This window comes from Eptesicus fuscus, chromosome 13 (assembly GCF_027574615.1).
Source record: "Eptesicus fuscus isolate TK198812 chromosome 13, DD_ASM_mEF_20220401, whole genome shotgun sequence".
NCBI lineage: Eukaryota > Metazoa > Chordata > Mammalia > Chiroptera > Vespertilionidae > Eptesicus > Eptesicus fuscus.
The window spans coordinates 39,393,213-39,405,436 of NC_072485.1; the positions used below are offsets into that span (position 1 = coordinate 39,393,213).

A 12,224-nucleotide genomic window follows, 5' to 3' on the forward strand; every position below is an offset into this window, starting at 1 on the left:
GGCAGGGGTTATGACTCCCGTCTTATAGGAGAGAAAACCGAGCCTCAGAGGAGCTGAATACGTTGCCCGAGTGGCAGGGCCAGGTCTGCCTCCTGCCTCTCAAGCCTGGCCTCTTTGCATCGCCGCAATTCAGAATGTGGTTGAGGGTCACGTCGGCGGGTCCCAGGAATCTCTGCAGAAGGGGTCGGGGAAGGGAGGTCTTCAGAGGCTGGGCAGTGGGAGGGCCTCTCATAGGAGAAAGAGGTCGTGGGGGGAGGGCAGAGAGAGGGGAGAGAGGAATCCCAGTGAGCTAGTGAGCTGAGCTGGGCCTGGGGTGGCCACGCGGGTCCCAGAGGGCGGTTTTGGGGAGAGATGCGTGGGGGCACCCGGGGAGCCTGTGGGGACCGCCTCCGGTCAGGACACCGGGGTTCAGTCCCACGGCCCCTCCTCCCCCACTGGGTACATCGCTCCACCTCCGAGTCACCTCCACTCATCCATATTGATCCAAATTAGCAAAAGACGCCCCTTCCCCAGGACTCCTGACCGGCAGCCGCGGGGACATGGTCATGACAAATGTGCCCATCGCTGGGAACCACGATGTCGGGGCCCTTTTCAGTGTTGGGGTCCACAGCTTGCTCAGCCATACATGGTGGCCCTTCTCTGAGGTTCCGTGTCTGCGCTGGCTCTCCGCTGGGATAACTGCCCACAAACAAACACCCCGGCGTCGTGCGGACCGTGAGAGGTGACGGAGGCAGCGGAGCCGCTGTCGCTCCTCTGGCTGCTCAGCCCGGAGCAGGGCCAGGCTGGCTCGTCAATGTGGGCAGCATCCCCGGCCTCCCTGCCGCCCTGACAAGGACCCTTAGTGCCATTTGGAGCCTCTTTGTCAGTGGAGCTGCTCCCCGCCCCCCACTTCCTCCTACCAGTTCCCTGCCTTCCCCTCCCCCTCCTTCCAGCCCCCGCCATTCAGTTTTTTCCTCTGATTGTTCTTAGACTGACCCTGTCTGTGCCCCCTCCCCCGCCCGCCCCCTGTGTCGGTGCCTCTTTATCCCCATCTACAGGCTCCCTGTGGCCATGGGGCCTCTGGCTTCCCGTTCCTAGGACCCGTTTCCCTAGGCGCCCCCACCCTAGCTCAGTCCTGATAATGGGGTTCCTAGACCCTCATTGCCCTGCTTCCATCCCTGTCATGCTCTGGTGCCTCACACATCTGCCAGCTCTCATCTTGCCACCCTGGCTGGTTCCCAGGGGCAGGGCAGGGCAGCCCCTCATTCCTGCCCTGTCCCCCCTGCCCCACTCTCAGGATCTAGCCATGTGAGGACAGGGACCCTTAGTGTGCGAGACCCCTGCCTGCCAGCTGTTTAAGTTGGCCTGGGACCGACCGCTGCACTCTGCAGGAAATGGGTGCAAACGAATTTTTATCTGTGAGCAAGTAAGAAATGGAGGTAGCAAGAGGGATTCTTAGAAGGACTTGGAGGGGGAGGTTGCCGGGCCTGCCAGGTGGGGGTGCTGGCTCAGTTGTGCCGGTGAGGGCCAGCCCCTCCGGAGCCGGGGCCCAGACGCAGAAGGCAGGACCGAATCGGGCCCCTCTCTGCTCCACTACACAGTCCCAGCCAGTCTCTGGCCAGTGGCTGCCAGGGTTCCATTGCTCCAGAAAGGCCCATGGCTTGCCCGCCCCTGCCAGGGTTTCTCCCTTCCTGGACAAGGCTGGGCCTCGCTGTGCCTGGAACTGGGGCTCCTGCCATTCTGTGTCTGGGTGGGGGGGGGGGGGGAGCAGACACCGTTGGCCTACTCTCTGAGAAGCCGCCCGCCTCCACCTCCTTCGCGTGTTGTCATCATCACAGCTCCATTTATGTTCCACGTGGAGGAGGCTGCTTTGTCACCCAAGCTGGACGCTCCTGCCCAGGAAGTGTGCACAGTCACGACTCGCCCGGGTTTGCGGGCCTTCCCCGCGTGCTGGGGAGAGGCAGACATCCTTACGGGTGCGCTGAGAACACGGAAGGCTTGCCAGCGCCGAGCACCTGGCTTGTATTATCTCATTTACTTCTCACATCAACCCCATGGATACGCACTGTTGTCCTCATGTCACAGGGGGGAAACTGAGGCACGGGCTGCATCGGCTTGCAATGCCCCAGGTTATACAGCTAGTAAGTGGTGGACAGGGAATCTGGCTCCACTGTGCTGTCTCTTGACAGTGTAGGATGGCGGTATCCTGGGCAGCGAGGGAACTCTCCCAGTCACAAATACTGGGAGTGGAGGCAGGTGCAGGCCCTGTGCTCGCAGAACCCAGGGTGACGCAGAGTGGTCATCGGGGAGACACAGTCCCATGGACAGGTCACAGGGTACAGAAGGCGAGTTTAAAGCGGTTCCCTGATGCTGTGGGAGCCCCGAGGAGGGAGCATGCTGGCAGGGGCAAAGGCCAGGCAGGCTCCCCAGAGGAGGTGACATTTGAGCTGACCTGGAAGGTGAATGGGAATGTTCGGCGGCCACACCCAGAGTGAGGGAACTGGTGGGGGGTATGAAGCGGGAGAGGTGAGGGTGGGGAGCACCCCCAGAGGCAACCCCTGCTTGGCTAAGCAGTAAGGAGCCATTAAGGAAGTACCTGGGGGTTGGAACGGTAGCTTGGGGCTGGCTGAGGTGAGGTGAGCTGCACGGAGCCTGGCAAAGGGCCTCCTGACAGTGCCCGCGCGAGCGATTGCCCAGCTGCTGCAAACCCTCCGGCCCGTCCAGGGGGGTGGTCTTGGTTCTCCCCTGCACTGGCTTCCCCTCAAGGGCCGCTGGTTTGTTCTGATGACCTCAGCAGTTCCCAGACAGCAGGATGTCCGAGCCGGCTGTGCTTCGGAGATAAGGGGACGGATGAAAGCAAGGATTAAACCCGGGGCCCAGCGGAAGCGGCTGCAGACTGAGCGGCCCTTCGGGAAGCAGCCCTGGTGGGTCGGCAGCCCCCACCCTCCCCATCCCCACTCCTACAGGAGACAGAGGGGTGGCCTGGCCCAGCCTTGAGGGGCCAGTGCCTGGTGGGGGGCTGCAGAACCCTGCATTTCCTCAAGTCCAGAGTAGGGTAGGGGGGGTGGGCTTTAACCCTCTGATAACTGGCTGTGTGACGTAGGCAATCACTTTGCCTCTCTGGGCTTCAGCGTTTAATCAGTAGTTCAGGGCGGAGGTGGGAAGAAGAATACCTGCTTTGTAGGCCTGTGTGAGGAGGGACGGAGATGAAGACTGTGACCTGTTCACAGGCTGCAGGTCACCATGCCAGTGGGAGGGCTCCGGGCAGATGTGGCCTTTGCTCCTGGGGCCACTGCCAGAACCCAGAGACTGGTGCATGCTGGCAAGGCCTCAGGCTGCGGCCATAGGGCCCAGCTCAGGGGTGGAGCCTGACCCTGCTCCCAGCTCCCCACCAGTTTGTGCACAGGACACCCCCGCCCCCCCCCCCCGCCCCTAAGCCTCAGGTCCCTACCACTGTGAAGAGGGCACCAATCCCTGCCTGGCAGGTTTGGCTGCAGAGGGGGAGAAGGAGGGCACATTCAGGCAGGTGGCCTGCTGGGCCAACCCGTGACCCCACTTGACCCCTTTCCTGCTCTGCTCCTCCAGTGGGAACGCCTCTGGTTCCTGCTCCTCACCGTCACCTTCGGCCTCACACTCACCTGGCTCTACTTCTGGTGGGAAGTCCACAATGACTACGATGAATTCAACTGGTGAGTGGGGACGGGGTGGGGGGGGGGAGAGGCCTGGGTCCCGGGCATCCAGTGGCTGAGACTGGAGGGTGGAGTGGTGGTGATGGTGATGGTGATGGTGATGATGGTGATGGTGATGGTGGTGATGGTGATGGTGATGGTGGTGATGGTGATGGTGGTGGTGGTGATGGTGATGGTGATGGTGATGGTGGTGGTGGTGATGGTGATGGTGATGGTGATGGTGATGGTGGTGGTGGTGATGGTGGTGGTGGTGATGGTGATGATGATGGTGATGGTGATGATGGTGGTGGTGGTGGTGATGGTGGTGGAGTTTGAGCCTCTCTCTCAGGCTGGCCCTCAGAGCTCTGCCACCAACTCTGTGTGGCTTTGGGGCAGGGGTCTCTGGAAAGACAAAGCCCAGGGGAACGGAGACCAGCTTGGGGGCGGTGTGTGTGGGGGGGGGAGACAGGGAACTCCTTCCTGGTGCTATTTTGGAAAATAAGAAGGGCCTCAGGCAGGGCTCAGCAGGGGGCTGGGGCCTCTGGCCCCTTTGTAGATGAGGACTCCAAGGCCAGAGATACAATGGCCTCAGCAGAGGACGTGGCCCTGACACCACCTCCCCACCCCCCACCACCCCCCCGCTTAACTCCTTGATTAAGGCCTTGGGCAGGGCTGCCAGATGCTGTGGTTCTGGGACAGCTCGGCTCAGGCACCTGCTTCTTCCCCACTCCCGCCTCCATTGCCTGTCTTTGTCAAATAGTGAAGGGAGGAGGGGAGGGACCCTGAGTTCTAGTGGGATCTCCTTCATTGACAAGTGTAGATACTAAAGCCCAAGTTCACACCATCAGTTGGGGGCAGAGTTGAGGCTGGAAAGCCAGACACACACACACACACACACACACACACACACACACACACACAACCATTGAGTGCTGTCTCTTCCTTTTAAGTCAGAAGTTCAGCTCAGTGCAACTGTGAGCAAGTCTCTGGTCCACTCTGAGCCTCAGTGTCCATTTCAGTAAAATGGGGTAACTGACCTCATCAGGTCTTTCTGAGGGTGAAATGAGATGATGGACTTGAGAGGGCTCAACGCTCTACCTCACCCTGAGGGTCGTTTCCTGGGAGGCCCGTTCTCCAGCTGGAAGGGGCCATGATGTTAGAATTGGGGACTTCTAGGGCTGCGGACTTCTGATGGGCCATGGTTCTGGGATTCCATGATGATCCTAAGATTCTATTCATGGAGTTGGGCATCCCCTCCCCTCTGTGTGGCCCTACGTTGCGCCTCCATTATTAACGAGCACAATAAAGGGTGTGCTGCTGTCCGCCCCCCACCCCCCGCCCCCAGCCTGGCAAGATGAGCCTCAGCCCCAGCTGAGTCCCTGAGGTGGCCTCTGGCCTTTATTAAATGCCATAAATCAGCTACTCATCCTTGTAGGCATCACAGCGCAGGCACTGTGCTGGGCATGCAGGAACATTCCCTGCTGGCCCTCGCTGCAGACCGTGGACAGTTCTGCTGAACTGGGGGTGGGCTACCTGGAAAATCACCGGGTCCGTCCCCATCATGTTCAGATGGAGAACCTAAGGCCCAGAAAGGGGCAGGACTCACCCGTGGCCACACAACCAGTTAGTACCAAAAAGTCATTCCGAGGACAGTCTGAGGCTCAGAGAAGTTAAGTAGCCTTCCCGAAGTCACACAGTGAAATGCAGACAGCTCTAGGACAGCGATGCGAGCCTGGCTGACTGTCTCATGCTGTCTACAGAGCCACCCCCTCTTCCCAGAGAGTAAGCTCCCTGTCACTGGGTGGCTCAAGCAGAGGATGGGTGCCTGCCCACCGGGAGGCTGCCTGGGACTTAGGGGTGGCCTGAACACCTGCCTGTCACCTCAGTTTCTTGAGCTGGGATTCGGGGGAGCCTGGCCCGGGTCTTGTGGTCTCTGGAGAGGGTGTGAGTGAGACCCAGGCGGTCAGGGCTGGATGACAAGAGCCAGGCAGGGGCGTCTGGGCTGTAGCTGCCCAGGCGGGCTCCCTGGCGAGTGAGAGACACGTGGAGCCAGGGCATTTGGCCGAAGTTGTTAGCAGGAGCGGGTCCCCCCACCTCTCTGGGCCTCGGGTTCCCCATCTATTCGGTAGAAGAGCGCACTCCGTGATCTCCCAGGTGGCAGATTTCCTCTGGAATCAGAGCGCGAGGGCCATGGAAGAGCAGGAAACACGTGCCTTAAAAAGCTTATTCCCTTTAGCCTGTGACTCTCTGTGTAGGAGTCTATCCTAAGTAAGTAATTACTAGAACACAAGGATACGTGCACAATTTTCTTTTTTTGTGTTAATTTATAATAGCGAATAATTGGAAATGATTAATTGCCATTAGTGGGAGGTCGGCTACATATGGTGCACTAATTCAACAGAAGACTACGTGGCTGTTGAAAATCACATTTCCTCGGATTTGTACTGACCTCAGTAAATGCCTGTGTTAATGAGAAGAGAATTGATTACTTATCACATGCCCCCCCACACCCCCCAATTCATCCTCAGGAAATCCTTTGAAGGGCATTTGATCAATTCTAAGACCCCTTGTTTTCACATTCTAGCTTTGAAATAGAAATGAGTGTCACAGCTGATGGCACTTTAGGATGGGTGAAGCCTGTCACCTCCACAGGGACCCACAAGCCAGTAGGAGGCAGAGTGAGCATTTGAATCCGAGTGTACTTCCCTCCAAAGCCAAACTCTGACCACTATGCTCTTCATGCGGGTCCTGGCTTTGCTGTTGAAACAGATCCGTAAGCATAGGCGGGGAAGCCGCTGGGAGAAAAGCCAGCCCAGTTTGGGAAATGCTTGTTTCTGGGCAGTAGAACGACGGGGATGGTTGTTCTCTCCTTTATGCTCTTGGCATGCCCAGTGTCCACCACGAGCCCTCCACAGGCCTGGCTGATGGTGGAGAAATAATAGCATCATTCCAGAGTGGGCAGGGCCTGGCCCCTGAGCCTGGCCAGCTCGAGGCAGGGCCCTGGCTCCTGCGGGAGGTCTGAGCCCGGCCCCCTCTCCTCCTGCAGGTACCTCTACAACCGCATGGGCTACTGGAGTGACTGGTCCGTGCCCATCCTCATGACCGCAGCCACCGCCTTCACCTACATCGCGGGCCTCCTGGTACGCGGGCTGGCCCTGCTCCCGGGAAGGGAGGCGTGGCCTGTGCAGGGCTGATGGAGGGGCCTGCCCCGGGCTGATGAGGGGAGCTGGCTTTCCCCTTCTCTCGGGCTGCTGCACCTCAGGGGCTTGGTTCCTTCAAGGTGGGAGGTCGCCTTGCTTCTACCCCATCCTGCAGTGTTTCCCCCGACCTGGGGGGAGGCGTCCGCTCTTAGGAGCCGCTGCAGACTTCCTCTTCCAGGAACTTCTGCTTTGGTTCCTGCGCCCAGACCTCTATTCCCTCAGACTCCGGTCCATCCCTTTGTTGGATGGGGGGCTCCTTGGGAACAAGGTTCAGAGGTACCTCCGCCTCCAGGGGCCTGGACCTCCTACAACATGAATTGAGCAGCCCCAGGGTAGCAGGGCCTAGGGGGAAATCCCAGAGGATGAGGAGCGGGAGGCCTGGGAGAATTTGGGAGGAGGCCAGGCGTGGGCTGGGCTGGGCATTCCCATCGCCTACGCCTGCGGGGAGGGTTTGTTGACTTTTCTGAGCCAGACCCAGAGCTGAGTGGGGAGAAGGGTGTCTGGGGAGCTGGCGGAAGCCTTTGCGTCACACGTGGAGCCTGACTGTCGCCCTGTGGCCCCTCTTCAGGTCCTGGCGCTCTGTCACATCGCCGTGGGGCAGCAGATGAACCTGCACTGGCTGCACAAGGTAAGGGCTGCCTCCGTGAGGTCAGAGGGGAGAGGAGGCGGGCGCATCGCCCCTCCTCTGGGTCACGGCTGCAGTTGTTCTAGTAGCTCCCACTCCGTACTCACTCTGTGCCCAGCACCGTTCTCCCGGCCTGGCCTGTGTTCACTCATTTAACTCTCACAGTAGCCCTACGTTGCAGGTACTATTATCCTACTTTGCAGCTGGAAAAACTGAGGTACAAAGAGGTTAAGTAATTTGCCCAAGGTCTCCCACTTCGTCAGTGGAGGATCCAGGGTTCTCACCCCGTAGCCGCGCAGCGAGCCAGCACGGGTCACACTGGCGGGGCTCCACCTCGGGTCTCACCCTCTCTTCGTTCCGCAGAGAGCTCATTCTGACACCGACCCAGTCGTGTCATTCCCCGTTAGAGTCCTTTCCACCACTCCCATTGCTCCCAGGAGGACCCCCCCACCCCCACCCAGCATGGCGGCCCCGCGTGACATGGCCCTGCTGATGTCTCCCAGCTGCTGTCGTGGGTCGGTCACCCCCGGCTTTGGATGAGTCGTCTCGGGCCCTGCCAGCACGGCTGCCTCTTCTCTACTTGGCCTCCTCGCTCTCGCCTCCCTCTGTCTCCCTCCGGCCCTTCCTTGGTTCTCCACCACCTGCCCAGGATGCTTGGACTCCCCAGCCCCCGCAGGGCCCACCACCACAGCCTGAGCATCCGTGTTGTCCGGTTCCCTCTGGCTCCCTGACCCCGGCCCTCGCCATTCTGGGAGCTTCTTGCAGACCAGGACTGGCTTTGCCCATCTCTGGCCCTAGTGCCTCCCTGGGTGCTGGGCCCAACACAGGGAGGCTTCCGAGAACCAGAGCCTCAGCCCTCTTGCTGCTCCTCGCCCGCGCGGTGCTGAGTGGATCTGCCTGACGCCTGCTCTTCTTGAGGCCCCAGGGGCCGCAGGGGTGGCACAAAACTGACCGAGAGAGAGCCTTTTCCTCGCAGGAGCACCTGGGCCTTGGAGGGAGGGCTCGGCCGTCTCTTTATTCCCAGAGCCTGGCTCAGAGTGGCCGTGCCGTTTAGGAAGGGGCAGACATGTCTAGAAATAACCATGAGCCCATGAGATGGGTCCAGGGTGACTCTGAGGGGAAGGGCTTACTTCCAGCTAGAAGAGGGACATGGAGCAGGAACTGGAAGAAAGACATAGTGAGTTCGAATTGGGCTGTGCAGTGGAGTGGGAGGTGCCCCAGGGCATCCAGGGGGGCCTGGAGATCAGGAGCTGGGGAGCCAGACTGGGTGGCTGGCGTCTTGGAGGAGTGAAGAGCAGCCAGCAGCCCCAGTGTCCCACCTCTGCCTGCTTGTCTCTCTATCCGGAGGCCTCCTCTGGGCTTGTGAAGTCCCCTCTGTGAGGCACTTTTATCTCCAGGCTGCAAAGCTGACGCTTGAAAGAACCGCACCAGATGGCACCTGGGTGGGGCTGGCTCACACCGTGGTCACCTCCTCTAGGTCACGCCTGGTTCTCAGCAGGTCACCCCTGCTTGATCCTGGTGGAGAGGCCTCCGGAGGCGCTGAGCCAGCAGGGGTGCAGGTCACTGCACGGATTCTTCTCCTGGGAGGGGGATCAGATCCCTTCATCTGCACGATGCCAGCTCCGGTGCCAGCCCTGACTTCCTGTCCCCGCTGCCCCCTCCCATGAGATCTCAGCACGAGGAAGGTCCAGCCGGAGCTGATGCATGGCTGGACCCATTGCACCAGGAGGGAGGCAGCTCCCTGGGGCTCAGAGTTTTCAAGTAGGGGCTGGACACGCTCCTGTTCTGTTTCCAATATTCTGTCATTTGAGTAGAAGATTCTAAGGAATCCTTGTCCTTTTTTTTTTGTTGTTTTAACCAATTTTTGACCATCTGATACATAGACATGGTTTAAAATTAGAAAGGTACCGAAAAGTACACAATGTAAGTCTCCCTACTATCTCTCCAAAGTATTTTAAGCATATGCACATATTCATATACACTTCCTTTCTCCTTTTCTTTACACATAAGCCTACTATACCTCCATTTCACACGTTAACAAAACTCTCGGAGCTCCTTCCCCACAGGGCATTGAGAGCTTCCATTGTCGTCCAGCCCCTGCTCCTGTCCCCGTATCTAACCCTGGGTCCCCAGGTATCCCCTATTGGTGGGCCTGATGACATCCCAGTTGCTTTTTAAATATATATGCATATATACATATACTAGAGGCCTGATGTACGAAGATTCGTGCAAGAATAGGTCTTCCTTCCCCTGGCTGCCGGCACCACCTTTGCTCTGGCCCGGAGCCACCTTCCGTCTCTTGCTTGTTGCGTCAATTTGCATATCTCCTCCTTATTGGCTGTGGGCGCGGCCACCTTTGTCTCGGAGTTATGGTCAATTTGCATATTCTGTCTTTCTTAGATAGGATACTTATATATACATATATATATTTTTTATTTCAGAGAGGAAGGGAAAGGGAGAGAGATAGAAACATCAATAATGAGAGAGAACCATTGATCGGCTGCCTCCTGTATGCCCCCTACTGGGGATCGAGCCCACAACCAGGGCATGTGCCCTGACCTAGAATGGAACCCTGACCTCCTGGTTCATAGGTCAATGCTCAACCACTGAACCATGCTGGGGGGCCCCAGGTGCTTTTAATTCATTGCCAGGACCTTGTGATCTGGGTGGGAATTCTAGAGGATGCTTTTGTAATTGTGATAGTTCTTGTCAAATCGCCTCCTTGCCGAGTGCCGCCAGTCCATGCTCCCTGGGCACGTGATGATTGTGCTTATCACGTCACCCTTGCCCATAAAGTGTGTGACGATGTCTCGACTTGAGCCCGTTAATGGGTGAACCTGACCCTCCGTGTCACTTTGATTTGCATTTCCCAGACGATGTGCTAGATTCGGCATCTTTCGTGTGCTTGGGTCATTTGCATTTTCTTTTCCATAAACTGTCTCTTCGTCTCTTTTGCCTTTTTGCTGCAGGATTTGCTTTTTGCTTATTAATTTGCAGGAGTTCTTTATGGATTCCGAAAATCGGCCCTTTGGCTGATGGACTGCAAATAACTCCTCCGAGTGTGTCACTCCGCCTTTGACCTTGCTTGTTCTGGTTTTGCCATGGGAATTTTTTTTGTTCTTAAGGATGTGAATCTGTCTTCTCTTTTTATGGCTCCTGGCTTTTGTGTTAGATTCTTTCCCACTCCAAGATTATAAAAATGTTCTCTGTGGCATTATTTGATAATTACATGTTTCTACTTTTTATAACATTTAAAATTTTAACATTTTGGAAGTTACTTTCAGGTATAGTATGGTCTTACTTTGTTCTTCTTGGATGGTTTCCCACTGTTCCTGACTATCTATTGAGAAATCTACCCTTTCCCTTTTTTAAAAAAATGTATTTTATTGATTTTCACAGAGAGGAAGGGAGAGGGATAGAGAGCCAGAAACACCGATGAGAGAGAAACATGGATCAGCTGTCTCCTGCACACCCCCCACTGGGGGATGTGCCCACAACCAAGGTTCATGCCCTTGACTGGAATCGAACCTGGGACCTGAAAGGTCCACAGGCCGACGCTCTATCTACTGAGCCAAACCAGTTAGGGCTACCCTTTCCCTTCTAATTGGAGATGCCACTTTTATTATATGCTGATTTAAAAAAAAAATCCTCACCCAAGGATATTGTTCCATTGATTTTTAGAGAGAATGGAAGGGAGGGGGAGAGACAGAGAGAGAGGAACATCGATGTGAGAGAGACACATCAACTGGTTGCCTCCTGCTCGAAGCCCCAGGGCTGGGGATAGAACCTGCAACTGAGGTACGTGCCCTTGACCAGAATTGAACCCAGGACCCTTCAGTCTGTAGGCCGACGCTCTATCCATTGATCCAAACCAGCTAGGGCATATGCTGATTATTAAAATCTATTTAGATCTGTTTTTGAGCTTTCTGTTTATCTCTCTGCTCTTATATCAGCATCCAACTGCTTTACGTAAATACTACAGCTTTATACTGTGTTTAATCTAGATCTTTATTTTGAGAGTCCCTCGTTCCCCTGAGTCCTGAGCAGGGGAGGGCAGGGGCGGCGGGGGCAGGTGCCAGGACGTGCCAGGCACTGTGCTCATCGTAAGAGCCACGACCATCACTGATTGGGCACTCACTCTGTGTGTCGGGCACGTGCCACACAGTATTCCATTTACTCCTCGTAATAATCCTGTTCGCCTGATGTTCAGCCCGCTTTTAAACATTACACCACTAGCATGTACTAATTTAGTGCCAACCACCGTGCTAAGCACATCCCTTAGTACTTTCTCGTTTATCTTCCCCAGGACCCGTGGGGTCGGCACTCACTCCCCCCGTTTCACAGCCCAGGAGCCGTGCTCCGAGCGGCCCACCTCCCCGTTAGGCAGCAGAGCTGGGATGTGCTGGTGGATGTATCAAGTGTGTCCCTGAGCCCCGGCCAACCAGCTGCTACGGAACCCAGATTCCAGCCCCCCACCCCCACCCCCCGCCCAGGAGGCCAACCTGTGGCACCTTTTCGAGGCGGGGCTCCCACTCCTCTTGGGTGCCAGCACCCAGCAACGCTCCTGAACGAACGGATGCAGCCCCCGTGTCCCTATCCTTCCCGCTGTCCTCACAAACCACAGTCTCTCCCGCACGGAAACCAAAGGCGGGCTCTCAGGGGACAGCGGCTTCTGGGTGGGGCTTCTCCTTCCCAGTCAGGTGGGAGGGATGGCGGCACGCTGCTGGGATTCAGGGCTGTTCTTGTGGCTGA

At 57.1% G+C, this 12,224-nt stretch overlaps 1 protein-coding gene across 1 annotated transcript in view; it reads left to right on the forward strand.

Annotated features, from left to right (window-relative positions):
* The window catches only part of GDPD5 (glycerophosphodiester phosphodiesterase domain containing 5), an 89,892-nt gene that overhangs the window by 58,882 nt on the left and 18,786 nt on the right, over positions 1–12,224 (forward strand). Inside the window, exons 4-6 of the mRNA XM_054725629.1 lie at positions 3,565–3,668; positions 6,694–6,787; positions 7,416–7,475. Coding sequence (XP_054581604.1) covers positions 3,565–3,668; positions 6,694–6,787; positions 7,416–7,475 — 258 coding nt within the window. The remainder of the gene's footprint in view (positions 1–3,564; positions 3,669–6,693; positions 6,788–7,415; positions 7,476–12,224) is intronic.